Source organism: Globicephala melas, chromosome 11, assembly GCF_963455315.2.
Source record: "Globicephala melas chromosome 11, mGloMel1.2, whole genome shotgun sequence".
In the NCBI taxonomy this organism is placed as follows: Eukaryota; Metazoa; Chordata; class Mammalia; order Artiodactyla; family Delphinidae; genus Globicephala; species Globicephala melas.
Window position 1 is genome coordinate 42,539,200 of NC_083324.2, and position 22,974 is coordinate 42,562,173.

A 22,974-nucleotide genomic window follows, 5' to 3' on the forward strand; every position below is an offset into this window, starting at 1 on the left:
GGCTTCTATGAAGTCACTGCTTTTTTCCTTGGGTCCCAGTGTGCATGAGATCTTGTGTACATTCTCCAAGAGTGGAGTGTCTGTTTCTCCTGGTTCTGTGGAGTTCCTGCAATCGAGCCCTGTTGGCCTTCTAAGCCAAATGCTCTGGGGGCCTGACATGGGGCTTAGAACTCTCACTCCTGTGTGAGAACCGCTGAGATATAATTATTTTCCAGTTTGTGGGCCACCCACCCTGCGGGTATGGATTTCATTATATTGTGAATGCGCCTCTTCTACCATCTCGTTGTGGCTTCTTCTTTGTCTTTGGATGTAGAGTATCTTTTTGATAGTTCCAGTCTTTTTTGTCAATGGTTGTTCAGCAGCTAATTGTGATTTTGGTGCTTTCGTGCGAGATGGTGAGCTGAAGTCCTTCTACTCCGTTGTCTTGTCTCACACTCCTCTCCTCATGTTGTTTTCACTCTTTTTGCTGCAATTTCTAATACAAAATATATTTTCTTTCACCACCCAGTGTACATACAGGCACTCACCCAAGTTTTCTATGTATATCTGAAACAATAGCTTCACAAAACAACACTTATCCTAAGCACATAGCATCCACTGCTATTTTAAATTCTGATATCATTTTTAAAAAAGCTGGTCGTGGCCCACTACACTGGGACATGGCCTGCCCTTTGAAATGCCCTGGTCTGGCTGGGAAGACAATTAAACAAGTGTCACAGGAGGTTAAAGTGGACTGTCTCTGCCCCTGTTTTGACCAAGGGACCAATACCAAGGGTTTCAGGTTGCCAAACCATGTGTCTCTTGTATGCAGATGGCTTACAAGGGAAATGGAGCCGGACATGGGGAACCCGTAGTCACATCAAGGATAGAAAAAGGGGTCCAAGGGAACCTGTTGTGAGTGGGTTTCTTGCAGAGAACTGTCATGAGTTGTTTCCAGGACGCTGTGGCTTTCTTCTTGAGGATGGCCAGTGTGTGGAGGGTGCCACCTTCTAACCCTGGCCTGCTGAGGGGGGCTTCCTGGGCCTTCTTGGAGAGCTTTGACATGGAGGACTGGGCCTCACTGGGCCTGAGAAAGCTCAAGTGGACCAGCCCTGGGACCTGGAGGGAGGGTTGCTCTGGTGGTGGCCTTGGAGCACACTGCTGCCGGGGCCTAGCCACGGGCCAGTGTGGGTGGGGCAAGTGTGCTTAGTGCTTCCTGAGGACCAGAGGCAGCAGGCAGAGAGGGCCTGTGTGAGCCTCCACAACAGGGCTACCGGGAAGGTCCAGGGGCTTGGCAGGAAGAGGCTGGGAGTAGACCCACAGGTGCCCACAGGCAAAGGAAGGGTCACGGGGCACCTGGAAGAGTGCATTCCTAGGGCTGAGGAGACTACAGGGAGAAGGCCCAGTAGGGAGTCTCCAGAAAGCCAGAAGATGCCCGTATGAGAGTCCCCTCTAGCCGTCCAGCCACCCTATCTCCGACTGTCATAGGACTGGACACTCTCAGGATGAGGCTAAGATGGTATTTACAACAGAGTGGCTGAAGGCTGCTGTTTCACCCAAGACTGAGTGGAAAAGCCCCAGCATTGGCCTGGTTTTTACCTGGGGCCAGGGAAGATTGTCTCCACTGAATGAAGCTGAAAGGGACAGGAAGAGGCAAAAATAAAGGCTGGATATATAAAACTGAATCACTTTGCTGTATACCAGAAACTAACACAATATTGTAAATTTGTAAATCAACTATGCTTCAATTAAAAAAAAAGAACAGGGTCCAGGCCAGGTCATGTAAGCCATTTATTGGTTTGTTTTAAAAATATGTATCTTATTTACGCACGAAGTTTGGTGAGAAGTGCTTGGGTAGTTCAGACAACGGCTGGCACTTGGTGCAGCCAGCGTCGTCTGTCAGCGGCCGGCCCCGGGCACCTGCCTCAGGCTCCCAGGCTGTCCCCACATATAAAACCCCAGTTGCCTTCTGGTCAGCTGGGCCTGCAGGCCGGCCGGCCTCCCAGCCTCATCCCCGTCCATGCAGCAGGCTCTGGGTGCCAGGTGCCAGGGAGGGCACACACCTCTCCAAGCCTTAAGAGCACAGCACAGAGAGCTACAAAAATAAGATTTCCACTCAGAGAAGTGTCGCTGGGACAGTTAAAAACCACATCCCACGCTGGACTCAAAGGGAACATGGGAGAAGAGAAATCACTGGGGTGGAAGGGGGTGGAGGCTGGGGCTGCCACCAAGGGAACTCAGGTGACAAGAAGAAACATAATACTTGTCTCGCCGGCAGTGTCCCCTTAGCTCCCCACGGCCAGCTCCCTGACGGCTCGGCGAGGTAGGTTAGGACAGCCAGCTTCTGGCTTCCCGGGCTGCCCTGAGAGGTGGCTGCCGCCGGGTGGAGGGCGGCTTTGCTGGAGAGCGGATTTGGGCAGCCGAGCCCCTGCCTGCACAGGCTCCACCAGCCACCACTGTCACTCTCAGGGTGACAGTTCTCTACATTAAAAGATTTGCATATGCTAAGTAGGATTGTCAGCAGCTGAAGAGGCCCTGGGGGTGGTAATTGGACTAGAAAAAGTATTTTTCCCTGAAAAGGCCTGCTCACAAGACCTATGGGCAGCCTGGCCGCTGCCCCAGAAGGTCCTGCATGCGGGTGCCACCAGGACCCTGGGCTGAGTGGGAGGGGCTGGTCCAGGGTCACACTACTCCCTTTCCCAGGGGGCCTGGGGTCCATTCCCCTCCCAGGGCACAGGGACTGGGCCTGAGCCTCCTGAGGCCCCTTCTCTGCACAGGGCCCGAACAGCCCTCCCCACTCCCATGCCACTGCATCTGGAGAGGAGCTGGAGGCCACACGGGCATCCCCTCACAGCTGGGCAGAGGCAGAAAGGTCCGGAGAGAGAGCCTGGGTGATGACAACAGACTCCCTTCTCCACATGGGCCAGGGGCCCCCGCTCTGAGGGCTGTTGTGTTTCTCAGCCCTAACCCCACAGGCTCAGCCTTCTCTTCCTCGCCTGTGGGGCAGGGCCGGTCAGGCTGGGCAGCAAGGACAAGCTGGGTGGCAGGAAGTGAGTGGGGCTCCTCCCTCAGGCCCTTCATTTAACGTTAATACACTAACAGAGGCCACGCTCTCCAGGGAAGAAAGGCAACATCAGTGCCGAGGACCAGCCCTGGGACCCGGGACACTCCTTCTGGAAGCTTGTTGTATCTGTAGAACTGACCCCAGGGTGGCCTGCATAAAAATACAAGGGGAAAATGGACCTTGGGTACAATGGAAGGCCAGGATGAGCCCCGGCTGACAAGAATCCCACCCATGGGGGCCGGGAGGAAAGGCCTGTCTCCCTTAGGCTAGGGCAGAAGAGGCTGCCTGGTGCTCACCTCGGGGAGCCCAGGCCACACGTGGCCTGTGTCTGGCCTCTGTGTGTATGGGAGCGTGCACACGCATGAAGGGGAAGGGGTTCAGCCCTCTTGGCACCTTAGCCCAACCCCTGGGCAGTGAAGGCCTGTGGGACCCACACTGGATTTCACTTTTGCTTTGACAACAGAGTCCCAGCAGCTCCATAGACACTCTTGTGCAGAGTTAAGAAGAGGCAGCGGGAATTGCTGCCGATCCGTCCATGAAAAAAGTTAGTTCTTTGCTCAAGTAAAAAAATATCAAATATAATAAATTTATGAAAGCCCGTTCACAACACCTACAGTCTCAGTTTTGTATTTTGTCTCAGCAGCTGGGATGGAGTTGCTTGTCAGAGCCCTGGGGTGTTGCCTGACCAGAACTTTCCGCCAGGACTGGTACACTTGGGGCCTCTAGGGACAGGCCACCCCGAATGGCTGGCGTAGCCAAATGCTTCCAGGCATCAGCATGGTGCACAGGGCTCTGCCTTGTCGGTCCATGGGGCTGAGGCTCATCTCTCACTCCTGAAGCCCAAAGCAAGGACAGATGGCCCAACGGCTGCTGGTCTGGGGCTGCATTTGGGTTTGCCATGACGCTGTGCGCTGGCCCACCGGGGCACGCTCACACGACAGATTCACGGTCCCTGTCTGGGGACGGGGGGATGTCCGCGAGATCTTCACTGGGGCTGTAGTCAGATGCCCGCGCCTGGGGGTTATCGCTGGTGGCCCTGGTAACGCTGTCGTAGGAGGGTGGGAAGGACGTGGAGGAGATGGAGGAGCTGGAGGGCGGGACAAGGCGCTGGGAGAAGTTCTCGTTCATCATGTAGGCGATGAGGCCCTCCTGCTCGGGGGCATCCTCCTCGGAGAGGCCGCTGCCGCCCGCCTGCTGGCGGAAGAGGAAGGAGGCGTGCTTCATGGAGCGCCGCAGCAGGTGCCTGCGGAAGGCCCGCTGGATGATCGAGGCCGACACCTCCTCGTGCTTGCGCCGGAGTGTGGTGGTGATGGGCTCGTACGAGATCTTGGACGGGTTGGCCGCCATGAACTTCTCCTCCATTTGGATCTTCAGGGCGTCCATCTCCCCAGACTCGCCCAGGACCCTCTTGGTGAAGGCAAAGAGGATGTCCATGCAGTGGATACGGTCCCCGCTCACCATGGGCAGGTCCATATTGATGAGGCTTATCTGGTTGGGCTTGGCGATTCGGAGCGGCTCAGACAGGGCGTCAGCAAAGTCGGACAGGGCCGAATACTCAATGAACTGGGTGGCCTCCGGGTCAAACTTCTCCCAGATCTCATAGAACATGTCGAAGTCATCCTCGCTCAGGGGCTCCGTGCTCTCCTCCGTGGCCACACTGAAGTTCTCCAGGATGATGGCGATGTACATGTTGACCACGATGAGGAAGGAGATGATGATGTAGGTGGTGAAGAAGAGGATGCCCACGGCGGGGCTCCCGCAGTTCCCCCGGGAGCCGTTGCTGTTGGGCAGGGTGGGGTCACAGTAGGGAGGCCCCGTGTTGAGGATGGGGCTGAGGAGCCCGTCCCAGCCTGCCGACGTGGTGATCTGGAAGAGGCAGAGCATGCTGTTGGCGAAGGTCTGGAAGTTGAACATGTCATCAATGCCAGCCTCCCACTTGACGTAGGCGAAGTTGGCCATGCCGAAGATGGAGTAGATGAACATGACCAGGAAGAGCAGCAGCCCAATATTGAAGAGGGCGGGCAGGGACATCATGAGCGCGAAGAGCAGCGTGCGGATGCCCTTGGCCCCGCGGATCAACCTGAGGATGCGGCCAATCCGGGCCAGGCGGATGACTCGGAAGAGCGTTGGGGAGAAGAAGTACTTCTGGATGATGTCTGAGAGCACAGTGCCTGTGGGAAACAATGCAGACTGTGGCCACTGATGGCATTGCTGTCCTCCCTCCAGCCCAGCATCGCTGGGAGGGGTCTCTGTACAGCGAGGAGCCAGGAAGTGGAGGCCTGGGTCACCTGGGGCCTGCAAGGACCCTGCCTCCACCCACCTCTTTGAGCCTCCATTGCTGCATCTGTGGTCCAGAAAAGGAGGACCTACAGTACCTGCATCTTTTGCAAAGTGCCTTCTTAGCTCTCCTTTCCTTAGGCTCCTGAGAACACCTGCAGAGCCGTACCAGGCCCATCTTCCAGATCTTGGGTTCTGAGGCCTCAGGGGACTTTCTCAGCATCTTGGTGGCCCACCTTGGACCAGAACTCGGGAACTTTTAGCTCCTTGCTACTCAAAGTGTGGTCCAAGGACCAGAAGCCTGATCTCCTGGGCACTTATCAGGAATGCAGAATCTCAGCTCCGCCCCAGACCCACTGTGTTTTAACAAGCCCAGGTCGTTTGTGTGCACACTGAAATACAAGAGGCACTGGCCAGGCAGTCGGCCCACTCCCCGCACCTCACCTGTCACATCTCAGCCTCTCTGAGGTGCTTCCTATGACCCTCTCAACTCTGCTAGCTGCCAGGCCTGCCCACCCATCTCCACTGACTACTCTGGATTTGGAGTTTCAAGAAGCAGGGATGTAAGTTATAGGGGAAAGAGTGGAACGCACTTGCCTCGTATTGGCCCAAGTGACCTTTCCCAACTCCTCATATGATAATAATGTCACCGGCTGACATATGTCCAGTGTTCACTGTCAATAGGGCACTGGGCTGAGCAATTCATACCCATCCATTTAGCCCTTCCAACAGAAGAAAGGGCTTACCCTAGGAGGAAAGCTGATACCATCATCCTCATTTTCTGGAAGAGGAAACTTATCTAAGTTACCACCTAGTCAGTGAGAAGCTGCGATTTGACTCAGACACTCTGGCTCCAAGTCGACATGTTAACTATGCCTCTCTGGTACACAAGCTCTGGGATCACCAGGTGTTCCTGAGGACAGACGGCACCTCCTGGAATCTCTGAGACTATGCCTCAAGGGCTCTGTTCCTGTTCCTGACACCCGCATTCTCTAAAGCTTCTCTCCAGTCCTACCAGGCACAATCTCGCCCTCACCCCTGCCTGGGACCTCTCGGAGCATTTCCTGACCTAACTTCCAGCTTCTAACCATCTGTCCATCACTGCAGCCATAGCAGCCCCTGCTTTTGCCTCTGAGGCACTGAAGGCAGGGTCTGAACATGGCAGAAAGATGAAAGCCAGTCACCCCAAGGCAGCGGTCTGTGGAGCAGGGTCAAGACTGGGCCCTGAACACAAGTGCCAAAAGAAAAAAAATATTGATAAATTGGACTTAAAAATAAAAGCTTTGTGCTTCAAGAGATAACAACCAAGAAAGTGAAAAGACAACCTACAGAATGGGAGAAAATATTTGCAAATCATATATGTGATAAGGGACTGGCCTCTAGAATATATAAAGAATTCTTACAACTCAATAAAAACATAAATAAGTCAATTAAAAAATTGAGCAAAGGATTTGAAGACATTCCTCCAAGACATTTCTCTTATTATATACCAAGATATACCAAGGAAAATGACCAATAAACACATAAAAAGATGTTCATCATCATTAGTCATCAGGGAAATGCAAACCAAAACCGCAATAAGATATCACTTCACACCCACTAGAGTGGCTATAATTAAAAAATACAGAAAATAACAAGTGTTGGTAAGGATGCGGAGTAAATGGAACCCTCATACATTGAGGATGGGAATGTAAAATGGTGCAGCCACTTTGGAAAACAGTTTGGCGGCCCCTCAAAATTTTAGATTACTGGTTGCCAAGGGGCTGGGGAGAGGGAAAATGGGGACTAATCGCTAAATGGGTACAGAGTCTCTTTTGGGGATGAGGAAAATATTCTAAAATTAGAGTGTGATGATGGTTGCACAGCTATGTGAATATACTAAAAAGTACTGAAGTACACTTGAAAGGGTGGATTTATGTTATGTAAATTATATCTCAATAAAACTGTTGTTAAAAAAAGAACTTGGGCTCTGAAGTTAAACAGATATGGGCATGTGCTATGGTCTGAATGTTTCTGTCTCCCCCTAAATTCATATGTTGAAATCCCAACTCTCAAAGATGATGGTATTAGAAGGTGGGACCTTGGTAGGTGCTTAAGTCATGAGGGTGGAGCCCACATAAATGGGATTAGTGCCCTTATAAAAGAGGCTCATGGAGCTCCCTAGCCCCTTCCACTTTGTGAGGACATGGCAAGAAGGTGCAGGTTATGAACCAGGAAAAGGACCCTCACCAGAAAACATTATTATGCTGCCTTAATCTTGGACTTCCAGCATCCAGAACTGTGAGAAGTAAATTTCTGTTGTTTATAAGTTACCCAGTCTGGTATTTTGTTATAGCAGCCTGAGTAGACTGTGTATGAATCCTGTCTCTGCTTCTCCCTAGTTGTATGATTTCCCTGCCTCAGTGCTGACTTTATAAGGTAAACTGCATGAGGCAGGTGATGTCTGAAGGAACCTGGCACATACCTGGGTGGCTAGACTCCAGAATTTTCCATCTCCAAGGATAACTTCTACTTTAGAGGGCCACCTGCCTCCCGACTCTGGAACCTCTTCCTCCTTCAGCCTAAGGGGCAGGCTTCCCTTGGGAAGGCAGGAAAGCCCCCACAGGTCCCATTCCCTTTCCCAGACTCATCCTTGAAGCTCTCCAATCAGAGAGCTGTGTTCCAGGGTTCCAGGGAGGGTGGGGCCAGGAAGGGGTGCTGGGTCCTCTACCAGGTTGGCCCCTTGGCCTGATTGGGCCCTCCCAGATGTGTGTGTGTGAGTGTGTGTGTGTGTGTGTGTGTGTATGAGATGGGGGTAGAGGCAAGGAATGTAGACAGAAAAGAATGTAGGAGCCTGGTGTACTTGTTATGGTGAAGTACAGATCCAGGGCTGGAGGAGAGGGAAAGGCCTGGCCTGGGGAGGGCTTTTCTGCCCAGCCAACTTGCATACCCACCCACGATGGAGAGGATGACAACCACGAAGTCAAAGATGTTCCAGCTGTTGGTGAAGTAATAGTAGCGCAGGGCAGCCATCTTGACGATACATTCGCCTGTGAAGATGGCTACGAAGAGCAGGTTGATCTTGGCCAAGATGTTGACCTTCTCAGGGCTCTGGTCATCTGTCTCCACCATCATGGTCACCATGTTCAAGCAGATGAGAAACATGATGGTGACATCGAAGGCCTGCTTGGTCACAATGTCGAATATGAAGCCCTGGTACTTGTTCTGAAAGGAGGGGCAGAGGACGGGCTCAGCAGGGGTCTCAGACAGGCTAGCACGCCCCCATTGCTGCCTCTCAGCCCAGGCCACCTACCCTCCTACTTCATCCTCTGGGGGGGGGCCAATGCCCCCAGACAGTCATGGGAAGAAGAAGAAGTCAGGATGCTGACCAACCTGGCTCTCCTGCTGAAAGCTCCCTGGGCTTCCAGGCCCAGTCCTAGGCTCTCTCTTCCCTGAGACCATCTCTGATGGCTCTTCAGAAAGGGACCTCTCTTACCCCGAGTTTCCTCAGCACATCATTCATCATGCTTCCCTTTTTGTTCCCACTGTCTGAAGGCTCAAGGTCAGATTTAAATTTCAGTCCTAGTAATTGTCTCAGTCCTCAGGTTAACAAATTTTCTCCACCCTTTTTATGGAATTTATTTTATTTATTCTACTTGGGACTCCCCCAGTGGTCCAGTGGATTCTACTGACTGTATTTATATGTGTCTTTAATTGTAAGATTATTTTGGGGAAGAGAGACGATTATAAATAAGTGAAAACACACGTCTGCGCATGCACACACACACACACACACGTAACCTAGAACCGAGCATGGAGAACAGGAAAGTATCAGATGAAATGGATGAATTAGATGCAAAAACTGGGGCTGCCACTTACAAGCTAGTGATTTAGGTACCATTCACCTAATTAACCTCAGTACTGCCCCCATCCTGCTCCAATACACACACACACACACACACACACACACACACACACACACACACACACACACACTTTTTTGGGCCAAGGGAGTCAGCCTAGCAGAGAACCCAGCACCCCTCTGGGCCCCACCTACCAGGGAACTCTACTGCTCAGGGAGTTGCAAGGATGAGGTTATGCACGGGGGTGGGGGCAGGCTGCCCTGCGCTCCCTGGGGAAAGCCTGCAGCCCTGCAGGGGAGAAGGGGGCTCACTGAGAGGTTCCTGTGGGAGGGGAGTGTCCCCTGGGCTGCCATAGCTGTCTCATGCCTTCCCTTCTATCTCCGTGAGACTGAGGCCCCTGTGTGTGGTTACAGGTCCCTCCTTTCCTGGACAGGCTGAGGGCCCTAGGTTGGGCCAAAAGACTGTGAAGAGGCCCTGATAGCTGGTCTTGTGGCATGGGGCCTTCCCAGGGTCCCCTCAGCTGGTCCTCCCCACTCCCACCAAATCGAAAGCCTGACTCACCAGGGGCCGTGGGATGGGCTTCTGGGGCTTCTTGGAGCCCAGCTTTTTCATGGCATTGTAGTACTTCTTCTGCTCCTCTGTCATGAAGATGTCCTGGCCCCCTAAGTGCAGAGAGACAGGCACCAGCTTCATTTTGGAGTTCTCAGAGCCCCCAGCATGGAGGGCACATCCTTGATGAGGATGCCAGGGTTGCGCTCCTCCGCACTTCCTCTCCTGGGGGAGAAAAGTGTGCCTCTATCCTGCACCAGAGATTCCCCCCACCCCCGGACCTGCTTCTCCTGGGTCCCTGTCCCCATTCTCCTTGAGCTCTCTCTGACTTTGTGACTTGCAAATCCAGTCCCTACTCCCATCCTCTCCCCTGCTCAGCTCAGCCACCTTGGAAGTTCTCTCTGCCCACTTGGTTTGCCTGCCACCCAATCATGGCCCCTCTGATGGAGCTCCTGGAAGACCCTGGCCTCTGTGCAGTACCGCCCCCACCATTGTCCCTGATCACGGACCAGGTAAACAGACACAACCCTCACCCCAGGTTCTCTTAGGAGCCTCATCTCTCAGACTACGGCAGGCGTGGGGCACCTTGTTACAGGCTTACAGCCCTAAGCAGGTCACATTATAGACACACCCCTCTCCCACCCTATCCCAACAGGAGCAAGAAGAGGACCATCCCCAACAGGAAGGAAAAATGGGGCCAGGAGCTGGAAAGGCTCCCAAGTCCCTGGCATCCAGCCTTGCCCTGCAGCCTGGGGAACCTGTGCTCTACGTATCTTTTTCTTCTGTTGGTTGAAGTTGTCAATGATGACACCGATGAAAAGGTTCAGGGTGAAGAAGGACCCGAAGATGATGAAAATAACAAAGTAGATGTACATGTAGAGGTTGTATTCCCACTGGGGCTGCTCTTCATACTAGAGGGGAGAAACCAGACGGGAGGTCAGACAGGCGGGAATGGGGGTGGGCTGGCTGGGTGTGTCAGAGGAAGGTCACCACACAGCGTGTATGTCGGAGTGTGTGTGATGGGTGGGTGGGGATGGAGTTGAGAACAGTGGGTGGTGGCAGGTGATAAGGGCAGGCATGCTGGGCTCAGGGCTGGCACAGCGTCCCTGCATGGCTCCTTCCCCTGGGCCACTGGGAGGTTTGAGTATATGGGGGCATCTCTCAGCCTGCAACTCTCGGTGTGATGGGGGTGGAGCACAAGGACAAAGGAGAAACTTGATTTATGTCTCTGTTGGTTCCACCCCATCCTCCTGGGGTAAGACTTTGATTCAACTAAATTACAGTGAATTTAATTTGAAAGATATTTGTAAATTTGGGGACTCCTTGGGAGACCACACAACCCTGCCCCAGGGCCAGGCCTAGGCATTCCAGAGAGGCTCAACTCTGGGGTGACACAAGAGACCTGGCCCTTATGGGATGTAGACCCTGATACCCTGGGGGCCAAGAAGCTGGGAACCTCGGGTGCCTGACTCAGGCAGAGAGGCCAGTGTGACAACCTACCCCCCTGGAGTCCACAGCTGCATACATGATGTCCATCCAGCCTTTAAATGTTGCCTGGAAGGAAAAAACAAAAGTAAGGAAATCATTTAATCCTGCATCTATGGAGCTACTTAGGGCTCCCGTCTGGGCAGATGAGGCCAGGAAATAACCTCCTACAAGAAGCAATCAGTCCATCCCACCCTTTCAGCAGTATCCAAACGGCTGGGCGGTCAGGGAAAGGCCTTCTTGTTCAGGGCTGAGGAGGAGGGGAAGCCAGCCAAGCAGACACCCCAACAAGGTCATACAGTGGGGGAATAAACTTCTTGATGTTGGCCAAGCGACTTCCCTTCAGATCCACATTCATTTCAGATTCTAAAATGACACAGAAGCGCACAGCAGGTATCAGGGAGAGAGAGGTGGCTCTTGGGCTCTCAGTTCTTACTTCAGGTGGACTCCAGGGCTGACCTGGTCCCCTTTGTCATGAGCCTTATTGCTTCTGCTTCATAGCTTTTCAAAGGAAGTCCCTGAAGAATCCCAACCTTCCCTCATACTTAAGGGGGTCCTTTTGCTAGTGGTGTGTTGGCAAATGGCTAACAAATGGCTTTCCAGAAGAAAAAGAAAAGCCCTGATTGTTGCGTTTGCCAGCTTCTCTGTGTAAATACTCCCATCATTGCCATCCTTAAGTTGCCAACATGTCATTACTGAACACAGAGTTGGGAAGAGATGCACAGGAGCACAGCGTTGTAATATTTCCACTGTATGGATATAATAGGTGTGAATAACCTCAGGAGCATAGATGATAATAAGTGGTAATGGTGAGTTCTGATTTCGTTTCAATATCATTGAGTTAATTACAAGTTTAAAAATCTAATTTTTAATAATGGCTTGCCAAATATTGGAAAATGTAGCAATTGGCTCTTGTGAGTCCATACGTGCCGGCGCTGGCATGGCACACAAGGTAGGAAAGAGGAGGCCGAATAGGACAAGGTCCTGGCACTGGCTGCATGGACTGCCCAAGTCTGGGATGCTATGATGATTCAGAAAGAGCCTGGGGGACATGCTTGCTGGTGAGACCAATTGCCTAGTGGACCTCACTTGTGTCCTTGGCAAAATCCGATCGTGTCCTGAGCCTACTTTCAGGGTATAAGCTGGTCTGCACAGACTTTCCATGTCTAAGAGTTTTCATGAGTCAGGCAGGGCAGAGGGAAACCAAGGCAGCCGCAGAGAAGGCAACTGCTTCAGCTCCCTGTGCCACGGGGCCCTCACCTGTACAGAGAGGCCTGGAGATGCTGTGGGACCTGCTGGGGACCACCCAAGGTTACGAGATGCCCGTGACCGAATTCTTCCCAGCCACTGTGCGGTTCTGTCTGCAACAGAAAGGGGGCTTTCCTTCCAAGTTCTGACATTCAGAAGGGACAGTCACAGGGATGGAAGGCGCTCTGAGTTTGGCTCTAATCATGTTCCCCACTATGTATTTCAGGGCTCTAATCATGTTCCCCACTATGTATTTCAGGGGAGTCGTTGGAGAAAGCTATCCCTGTGATTTAAGAGGTGCGTGGAGGTGTGAGGAGATGTGTCAAGCTTCCCTCTGTTCTGGGGACTAGAGACAGGTGTCTGGGCTTTTGGTTGGGACAGCAAGAAGAACAAGCTGCAGCTTTGCATGTTATGGTTCAGACTGATTTCTGTTGTCAAGGTTATTTGTATGCTGTGCATTATAATCACTGAAGCCACTGTCCTCACAAATCAATGGAAACTTTGGAAAGACTGGGGAAGGCCATGCGTGTTTAAACATCACACATCTTGCACATTAGAGATGAAAGGAAATATATTCTTTTAACAACGCAGGAGGTATCACTACCTTTTATAACAGAGGGGCGGCCAGAGTCACAATTTTGCTACTAGTTCAGTCCCTGGGTGTCTATGGTCGTTCACTTGCAATCTGTGCCATCGTTCTGCCAAACTGACTGCTGTCTGGGGAGCTGGTTCTGCCGTAGTGCTGAAGCCCCAGGCCATACTTGGAGAATATAGCATCTTCCTTAGAATGGAAAATCTGGGGCCTTCCCAAGCAGCCAAGAATTCCCTGGAGAATCCTAAGCCTCCTTTGGGCAACATGATCCTATCGTGAGGATCCAGAGTGGCCCCGCTCTCCCTCACCTGCCCACAGCACAGGGGAAGGTGCCTGTTGCTGGTCAGCCAGTAGGAGGAAGGAAGGCCCTTCCCTACCCCCACAGGACTTACCACCTGCAGAAGGGCCAGGTACCCGGCCCCCACGTTGTCAAAGTTGACTTTCACCTTGGTCCAGTACAATTCACCAGTCACGTTGAAAGACACACAGTCGCTCTTGTTGTTCACGATGGTGTAGTTCAGGGGCAGGTCTCCCTCAGTCTGGTTGATGCATCTCCCAAACTTCCCCGCGAAGAGGTTCACGCCCATGATACTGAAGATGAGCCAGAAGATGAGGCAGACGAGGAGGACGTTCATGATGGAGGGGATGGCGCCCACCAGGGCATTGACCACAACCTCAAGTGGGCAGAGAAGAGGCTCAGTTCCTGGGGGTGCCCAGAACACACACCCTTTTCTAGAGCCCCAAACTACTCAACCTCCTGGGTATAGGTCCCTATGGGGGTGAGGAACAATTCCTGTCCCCAGTGAAGGGGAACCCATGGCTGGAAGCTCTGGTGGGCAGCGAGGGGAGTGAGAGAACACACACGCCTTTTGCTTTGCACCCTAAAGTCTGACACAGCTCAGAACATCTGCCTTTCCCTTCTTGGCTCTGCCTGGAATCCATGACCTTCAAACTTAATTTTCAGCAGGGTCTCTGCTGGATGAGTATGCCACACGTCTGATGAGAAAGGGCCTCTGGAGATACACTCTCTGAGCTAAGCTTCTGATTTCCTTTGGGGTTGCTGCTACCGGGATGGATGGGTGTTCTCCTGTAAAGTGTGCCCAGGGGACCTCCGGGTGGTACGTCTGGAGGGTGCTCTGACAGCCCTCCCATGCTGTGGTGGGAGCAGGGCTGGCAGGGCGGGTGGTGTGCACGCTCCCTGTGCCTCTGCCCTCCCCAGGGAGAGGCTCTCTGACCCCATGGGGCCATGGCCCCATGCTCTTCATTTAAACTCACAGCACCCAGGAGAAGTATCCTTGGCAAAAATAACTGGGGACTCCACTCCAGTGAGGGACCTAGTTCTCAGCTGTCTGTGAGCCAGGAACATGTTTGCCACACAGACTAGGAGCGGAGCTGGTGTGGGGCTGGGCGGTGGATATGGTAATGCTGACACAAGCAAAGAAGGGGGTCGGTCCGTGGCCCCCCAGCAGGCATGATGAACCTGGGAACAGGGTGGGAAACCAACTCTCCCGTTTGCCCTTCTCTGGCTCTGTGGCCAGCAGCCACAGCAGAGGCATTCCTGGCAACTAGTGTCTCTTCCATGTCCCCTTGTCCCAGAACAAAATGTCCTTGCTCCCAAAGAGACATTTAACTTAGGTCGGATTATTCACTTGTGAATGCCTTCCCACCAGAAATAAACAGCTTGCTTCTCCATGGATCGGGCGTGTGAGCAAAGTTCAAAACCATCAACCAAATTGGGGCTGTGTAATGGTGCCTGCTGGGTCAGTGAGAGACACACAGATGTGTCTGCTAAAGTCACAACAGAACTGTGAACATTTTGTAAAAACAAGAAACAAAAAAAACCCCCACACACAAACACATGGGTTCGTTTTCTTGCTATATAAAATGGATAATGTTTTTTCTTGGTGGGCTTTTCAATTTGCCTTATATGTGCATATTCTTTGGTAAAATTTGGTGACTTGAAAAAAACGCAGAGGGCTCTGCACTTAGAAAATAGTGCCAAAGAGCTTACTAAGCAAATACAAGCTGCTCTCTCATGGTGAGAATACAGCTGGCTCCTTCCTTGCTTCCTTCATCCTCCCTAGCACTGCCCTACTGCCTATCACAGACAGAGGAAAGGCAGCCTGTGATGGCCAGGAGGCAGGGGACAGGGATGGACACATGGAGCCGGGGCGCACATAGACACGAGGCCCCGCTGGAGAGCAGAAGCCGAAGGGGCCCTGGGCCGGTGGGGCTGGCTGCAGCTGAGACGCCTGTGCCCCAGGCTTCACTTCCTCTCCATTATCCAGGGGTCTCTGGCCCTCGTGGAGCCCACAGGGCTGGGAGTGGCAGGCCTGGGGGGAGGTTCGCACAGCTCTCCATCTCCGAGTGCCAACAAGCCCAGCCGTGCTTCCTGGAGATCCTGCACATGCTCCCACCGGGTCAGGGCCGCCTGGACAGCAAGTGGGCCTGCGGGTCCCCTCCATGGAGCCACCTCCCACTGCCCCTGTGGGAAGAGCCACCCCTCTTACCCTCATGCCCTCAAATCGTGACAGGGCTCGCAGGGGTCGGAGCGCACGCAAGGTCCGCAGTGACTTGATGGGGCCCATCTCAGCAAAGCCCAGCGCGTTGGCCACCAGGCTGATCAGCGAGACCTGTGGGAGGCAGGGTGGGAGTGGAGCCACGGGGACAGCTCGAGACAGTGGCAGGGCTCCTGGCCCACCGAAAACAGGCGGGGTGTGAGAGAGCCAGCAGGTCTTCCTGTGTCCAGTCTTTTCTGATTCCCGGCTGGATCGTTTTCACAGGCTGTCCTGCGTTGGGCCAGCCTTCCTGCGGCCCAAGAGGCTGGGGGCAAGCCCAAGCATGTCCCAGCTTTCAGACCTTCACTGAGGGCCTGCTATGTGCACTTCACACACACACACACACACACACACACACACACACACACACACACACACACACACACACACACACACTCACACGTCTGTAATAGCCGCAATCACCCCAGGACTTGTAATGCACCTCCCAATGCTACAGATGAGAAAACTGAGTTCCAAAGCCACCCGCTAGTGTGGAGGAGCAGGGTCACAAAGCCTGGGCTTTAGGTCCCATGTGCTTTCCTTCAAGTCAGATTCTTGGGCCTGCCCCTTCCCTGCCCCGAAGTAGACTCTCTGGGGAAGAAGGACTGTCCTGAGTTGAGTATGAGCAGACAAGACAATCCTGGGGCATTTCCCCAAAGCTGGACCTCACAACATTCTGCCGTCTTCAAAGAAGGGAAGCGCAGATGGAGCCCCTGAGGGCTGTTCTCTGCTGTCTGCTTTCTCTGTCCCGCCCTCACCAGGGCATTTCCACCCAGCGGATTTTATCCTTCTAAAGTTCCAGGGGCATCCAAACCCTTCTTATGTCACTGCTGGACGGTGATCACAGGTTAGAAGTGGCCTCCTGCCTGATCTCGCCGGCAATCACCATTACCACCACCCTAGCTCTGAGGGCAGCCTGACGGTGGCGAGGGGCTGCAGGCGGGGCCCTGACTCCCGGACCCTCCTCCCAGGCTTGGAAGCAGCAGGTTGGGAGAAGGCTGGGCAGAGGGGCTTGGAAGAGGAAGACTCCCAGGATGGACTTCTGTGCTGCCCCCACCCGGGAGAGGATGAGGGGCATCTCTCAGGGACTTGCTGCTGAGGGCAGCCAGGTCCGGCCAGTCTCCCCGCCTAGCTCCCAGCAGGCCAGCCTTGTCTGTCGCTTCCAAAGCTCACCCTGCCTGCTCCACCCAATGTCAGTTGATGGCAACTCCATCCTTCCAGCTGCTCAGGCCACAAGCCTTGGCATCATCCCTGCCTTCTCTCTGTCTCTCACATCCTACATCCAACCCATCAGGATTTCCTGTTGGCTCTACCTTCAAAATATGTCAGAAGTCCAAATATTTCTCACCGCTTCCACTGCCACCATCCTGGCCAGGCCGCCATCATCTCTCCCCTGGATCACTTCCACAACCCCCCAACCTTCTCCCTGCCTCCACTTCCCTCCCCCACCACCCTGACAGGGTGATTCTTTCATAACATGAGTCAGATGATGTCGCTCTTCTGTCCAAAGCCCTTCAACGCCTCCCCATTTCATTCTAAATAAAGGCCCATGGTTTTCAAAGGCTGCATCCGTTCTACCCCATGCAGTCTGGCCTCATCTCCTGCACTTCCCTTCCCCACTCCTCTGCTCCAGCCACTCTGGCCTCCCTGCAGTTCCTCAAGTATCCCAGGCACCCTCCTACCATAGGATCTTTACACTGCTGTTCCAACCTCTGTTTGGAATGTTCTGCAGACATCTGCCTGGCTAACCCCAACCTCCTTCAAATGTCACCACAGTGAGCCCACTCTGGCCAGCCTGTTTAAAGTTCTAATCTCTATCTTCCTTTCTCCCTGAGTCCCGGCCCTCCTAACCCCCTTCCCTCTCTACTTCCTCTTCTCCATGTGTATACATCACCAGCGTAATATAAAGCTGGCTCATGTATTATGTTTCTGGTTCACAGTCACCTTCCTGAGTGCAGGCAGGGGTTTTGTCTGTTTTGTTCCTCAAGATCCTCAGCATCTACAATAGCACCCACATACAGTAGATGCTCAATAGTATCGAAAAAATGCATGAATTGAACATGGAAACATCCTTTTCCAGACCTTGAGGCCTGAAGTCCACCATTTCCATGAAGTGTGGGGATAGGGGGGCATGGCCAGTGTCTGGAAAGCTGGATTCCAGCACCCACTTCCTTCTCCTTGACCTTGGGCCAGGCCCTTCTCTGCTGTGAGCCTCAGTTTCCTTCTCCACAGGCTAATTCTCCAATCTTGAGAATTTCAGGCCCTTAGGCCTGGCCTCAGCGGAGTTCCCCAAGGTGGCAGGTGGTGGGAGGTGGGTGGGCTTCCCCAGAAGTCTTTGCAAACTCTATCTGGCCTGCCCTGGGGGAGTCCCAAAAAGCTGCAGGAACAGCTGGGTGAGGGGGCCTCAGGGCAGAGCTGCCAGGATCCCAGGCCTTCCCCTGGCCCTTTGGCAAGGAGGCTTCAGGGGTCCTCTCCCTCATCTCAGGGAGGCTCTGAGGGCTCTAGGCTGTAAGAGCGTCCTGAGCTCCCCCCGTCTCTGCCAACCCAGCACCTCTCACCCCAGCATTAGCATCGGCCACTTGGGGTGATGAAAGAGGCCTGGGCTGGAGGCCCAGCAACGTGGATCTGTGTCTCCACACATACTCTAGCCCACGGAGCCATTCAAGTTTGTCCTCCCACCCAGGCCTGGACACTGGCCAGGTCCACTGGCAGCTGAGCCCCTCCCTTTAGCTTCTGGGCCCGAAGTGGGGACTAAGCACAGGCCTAAGCTCTTCTATAACTATAGGAAGGACAGCCCCTGCTGGTGGGCAGAGCTACGAGTGTCTTCTGGAAAGCTCTTCCCAGCCTGCAGATCCTGACCCACATCCTGCTGTGCGAGACCCACCACAACCAGATGATAAGTCCTCGCCGGAGCCCTTCGCCATGTTCCCTCTGCCCTTAGGGAGCACAGATCCAAGGCTGCCCCGCATTCTGAGTCTCAGTTCTCACCCCGCCATGGCTACCCTCCCACCTGACTGTGCTCAGGAGCCCCACAAGACCCTGCACTCACCCTGTTTGGTACCCAGAAGTGTCCCGGGGCCTGCGGAACTGTGGGGCAGGGGCCTCCCATTCCATCTGCCAACTGGGTGCTCAGGGGATATGCCAACCTCCTGCCCCAGGTCCCCTGGGCACACCGGAGGTCAGGCAAGCCCTGCCAGCTGCCTGATCACCCAGGGCAGCCACCTGGAAACCCTCAGCCAGTGTTCATGCTTTCTTCCTTCTCACAAGGGACTGCAACCCCTCTCATCCTCCCCAAGTGGTACCTTCTACCTGAGCCAGGAGGATCTCCTGCCTGCCCAGCACTCTTTCCCCAGTCCCGTGCCCTCTGGTCTTTGGCTCATTCCATCTCCTATACAACACCTCCTCTGTGTGTGGACATGTAGGCTCTTAACCGGTCATCTCTGTAGTGGGCCTGACAGACACTTCACAAGGTGCCGTGGTGAGGGCTGCAATACGGGCTCATCGCTCCCCCTTCTGGACATCCTGAGAGGGTGGGACCCCACTCCTACCCTGGCTCACACCGCTGCGGGAACTGCACTTCACTATCCCCCGTGGTGAGTATAGTTTCTCCCAGAAGCCTAGGTTTCCCTGTGTCCCCAGTCGGGGGTTTTGATGGCAGAGCCCAGGTATCCGCTCTGTGACCCCAGACTCAGGCTTCCTGCCCCTTTGCCCACCCTGTGGCACAGCCAAGATGTTCCACTTCGTCCTGCTGTCTCCTGCTGCCCTGTCCTTCTGTCCTTCTGTCCCTCGGCCTCAGCTCCTTCTCACACTGGCAACGGGCGCCCCCCTCCTCTCTTCCCTTCAGGGGCCACACTTACACCCACAATGAGGAAATCGAGCCAGCACCAGGCATTGGTGAAGTACTTCTTGAAGCCATAGGCCACCCACTTGAGCAGCATCTCCAGCACGAAGATGTAGGTGAACATCTTGTCGGCATACTCCAGCAGGACCTTGATGGTCTTCCGCTCCTCCAGGTAGATGTCCTCGAAGGCCTGCAGACCAGGGTAGACAAGGTAGACATGATATCCTGACCCAGCCAGTCCCACCCCGCACAAGCCTTCATCTCTGACAGTATCTGCTGCCCAGGAGAGCGGGGCAGAGGGGAGCCATGTCGTGGAAGGGATTCCTGAGTGAGCCCTCTGAGCCGCGTGTGCACCATTGCTGGGTTAGGAAATGATGTTATGTGGTGTGTGGACAACAAGGCAGAATGCGTAGTGAGAATGCTTCTTCCTTCACTTTAAAGAGCAAGTCTCAGTTCAGTGCTAGTGCATTGTTAAGACCTCTCTAAAACAGCTCAAGGCCTGCTGCTAGAAACAGCACACACTTTCCCCACCCCCTCTACTCCACTGTGTTTTTACTCAATTTACTTTGGCAATTCCCTACTTTTCATAGGAAACAATATTTGTTTCCAATGACAACAATCATTCAAAGTTGCCCTTTAAAATAAACTTATTTAAACAAACAAAAAAACAGTGAATGTTCATCTAAGGCAAAATTTTAAAGAAATGATAGTAAAGGCGGTTTGTAGATATGAAGATTAGGAAACACAGGACTAGATGAAGTCAAACCTCCTGCAATCCTCAGCATCTGGGAGTCAACATTCCTAAAATGCTAGAAGTTGTCGGTCTTTCCCCACCTCCTCACTGCTGCCTCAAGCCAAATCCCCGAGCCAACAGAGAGACTCAGATGGCCCCGCTGCCCTCTTCTAACTCCAGGCTTCTGATCTGTACCTGCCCCTCCTGAGTTACCTTCCCCTATCCAGAATGTGCTCTGAGGCTCCCAGTCTAGGCAACTGAATGCGTCACTGAGGGCCCCAGGGAGCTGCCTCCACCTGTCGCTCTGGGCCTCCCTGTGTGACTGCAGGGCCCCTGTGAGCTACAGTGATCCAGGGGGCCGGTGCTGTCAGCAGTCAGATTAGCAGACCACATAGCTAATCTGGTCCATGTAGATATGACAACAGGATAATTCAGGCCCCAAAATGGACTTTGGGAGTTGTTCAAGACAGAAAGTAGGCCTGTTTTTTTCTGAGTATAAAAATGTATGTGTCCTATAAAAAATGAAATAATACAGAAATTATAAAAAAAGAGAATAAACAACAACAAAAAAACCAAACAACCCAATCAAAAAATGGACAGAAGACCTAAATAGACATTTCTCTAAAGAATACATACAGATGGCCAACAGGCACATGAAAAGATGCTCAACACTGCTAATTATTAGAGAAATGCAAATCAAAACTACAATGAGGTACCACCTCACACTGGTCAGAGTGGCCGTCATTAAAAAGTCCACAAATAACAAATGCTGGAGAGGGTGTGGAGAAAAGGGAACGTATTGTGGGAATGTAAGTTGGCGTAGCCACTGTGGAAAATAATACAGAGGTTCCTCGGAAAACTAAAAATAGAATTACCATATGATTCAACAATCCCACTCCTGGGTGTATATCCAGACAAAACTATAATTCAAAAAGACACATGCACCCCCTGTGTTCATAGCAGCACTATTCACAATAGCTAAGACATGGAAACAACCTAAATGTCCATCAACAGAGGAATGGATAAAGAAGATGTGGTACATATGTACAATGGAATACTACTCAGCCATAAAAAAGAATGAAATCATGCCATTTGCAACAACACAGATGCAACTAGAGACTATCATACCAAGTGAAGTAAGTCAGAAAGAGAAAGACAAATATATGATATCACTTTTATGTGGAAACTGAAATATGACACAAATGAACCTATCTATGAAACAGAAACAGAATCACAGACATAGAGAACAGACTGGTGGTTGCCAAGGTGGGGGGGATGGGTTGGGAGAGGGAGGGAGTAGAAGGTTGGGGTTAGCAGACGTAGGCTTTTATATACAGAATGGATAAACAACAAGGTCCTACTGTACAGCATAGAGAATTATATTCAATATCCTATGATAAACCATGATGGAAAAGAATATAAAAAAAGAATGTATATATATGTATAACTGAATCACTTTGCTGCACAGCAGAAATTAACAAACATTGTAAATCACTATACTTCAATTAAAAAAATTGATTAAAAAAAGAGAATAAAAGGCATCTCCAATTTTATGGCACTAAAGTAACCTCTGCTAACATTTAGGTTAACATTCTTTCAGCCCTCACTATTTGTGTGTATATATTTGAGTGCACGATTTTATAAACAGGCTAAAATATTTTGCTTTAAAATTTTTTTCCATGAAACAATCTTTTGTGAATATTTACCTACTAAGTAATGTGAATACATACAAGATCTATCATTCTTTTTAAAGGCTGTATAATATTTCATTACTTGCATATACTACTGTTAATTTAGCCATTGTTTCCAATTTATCCCTAGTAGAAACAACATTGCAATGAGCACAGTGTCTGATTATGTTGAGGATAAATTTCTAGAATTGAGGTGCCAGGTCAAAGTTATACTTTTGGTACAGATTAGGAAAAGGACCTCCAAAAAGGGACACCAATTTGAGACTCCTTCCACAGTGCATGAATGTGGCTCTTTCCGCACCACCCATACTGGTGCAGTTTCTCCTTTGTCACATTTCCCAGACTAATGAATGAAATTTGTATTTGTTACATTTTAATTTATCTTATTACTAGTGATACTGACATCATTTCCTTGGATATTTGCAGTGTTCTCTTTATAAATTGCCTGTTCATGTCCTTTATCTATTTTTTCACTTGATGGTCTGGTTTATTTGGGGACGTTAACTCTTTGTTTTATATACTTTATCCTAGTTCTGTGCCTTTAAATTTTGTTTACTTTTGTTTACCGTACTGAAGTTCTACACTTTACTTTCAATTATATAATTTAATATATTTATATCATTTGTTATGATTTTCATTTAGTAAAACCTTTGGCATCATGTTAAGAAAGTCCTTGCCAGAGACTCCCTGAACAAGATGGCAGAGTAGAAGGACTTGAGCTCATCACCTCTCATGAAAACACCAAAATTACAACTAACTGCTGAACAACCATCGACAAAAAATGATGGGAAACTACCAAAAAAGATATTCTACATCCAAAGACAAAGAAGAAGCCACAACAAGATGGTAAGAGGGGCACTTTTGCGATACAGTCAAATCCCATGCATGCCAGGTGGAAAATAATTAGATCGCAGAGGCTCTCCCACAGGAGTAAGAGTTCTGAATCCCACATCAGGTTCCCCCAGCCTGGGGGTCTAGCATTGGGAGGAGGAGGCCCCAGAGCATTTGGCTTTGAAGGCCAGTGGGGCTTGAGTACAGAAGCTCCACGGGACTGGAGGAAACACAGACTCCACTCTTGGAGGGTGCACACAAGGTTTCATGTGCACTGGGACCCA

At 51.8% G+C, this 22,974-nt stretch overlaps 1 protein-coding gene across 3 annotated transcripts in view; it reads right to left on the reverse strand.

Moving 5' to 3' along the window:
- Positions 1 to 1,765: 1,765 nt before the first annotated feature.
- The window catches only part of SCN5A (sodium voltage-gated channel alpha subunit 5), a 103,877-nt gene continuing 82,668 nt past the window's right edge, over positions 1,766 to 22,974 (reverse strand). For all 3 annotated transcript variants that reach the window (XM_060307430.1, XM_070046660.1, XM_070046661.1), the window contains 8 exons: positions 19,452 to 19,625; positions 15,547 to 15,669; positions 13,429 to 13,710; positions 11,212 to 11,265; positions 10,485 to 10,622; positions 9,724 to 9,828; positions 8,254 to 8,524; positions 1,766 to 5,214 (listed from right to left, as the gene is read on the reverse strand). In XM_060307430.1, the coding sequence (XP_060163413.1) occupies positions 3,974 to 5,214; positions 8,254 to 8,524; positions 9,724 to 9,828; positions 10,485 to 10,622; positions 11,212 to 11,265; positions 13,429 to 13,710; positions 15,547 to 15,669; positions 19,452 to 19,625 (2,388 nt within the window). In that variant the 3' untranslated portion in view covers positions 1,766 to 3,973. The remainder of the gene's footprint in view (positions 5,215 to 8,253; positions 8,525 to 9,723; positions 9,829 to 10,484; positions 10,623 to 11,211; positions 11,266 to 13,428; positions 13,711 to 15,546; positions 15,670 to 19,451; positions 19,626 to 22,974) is intronic.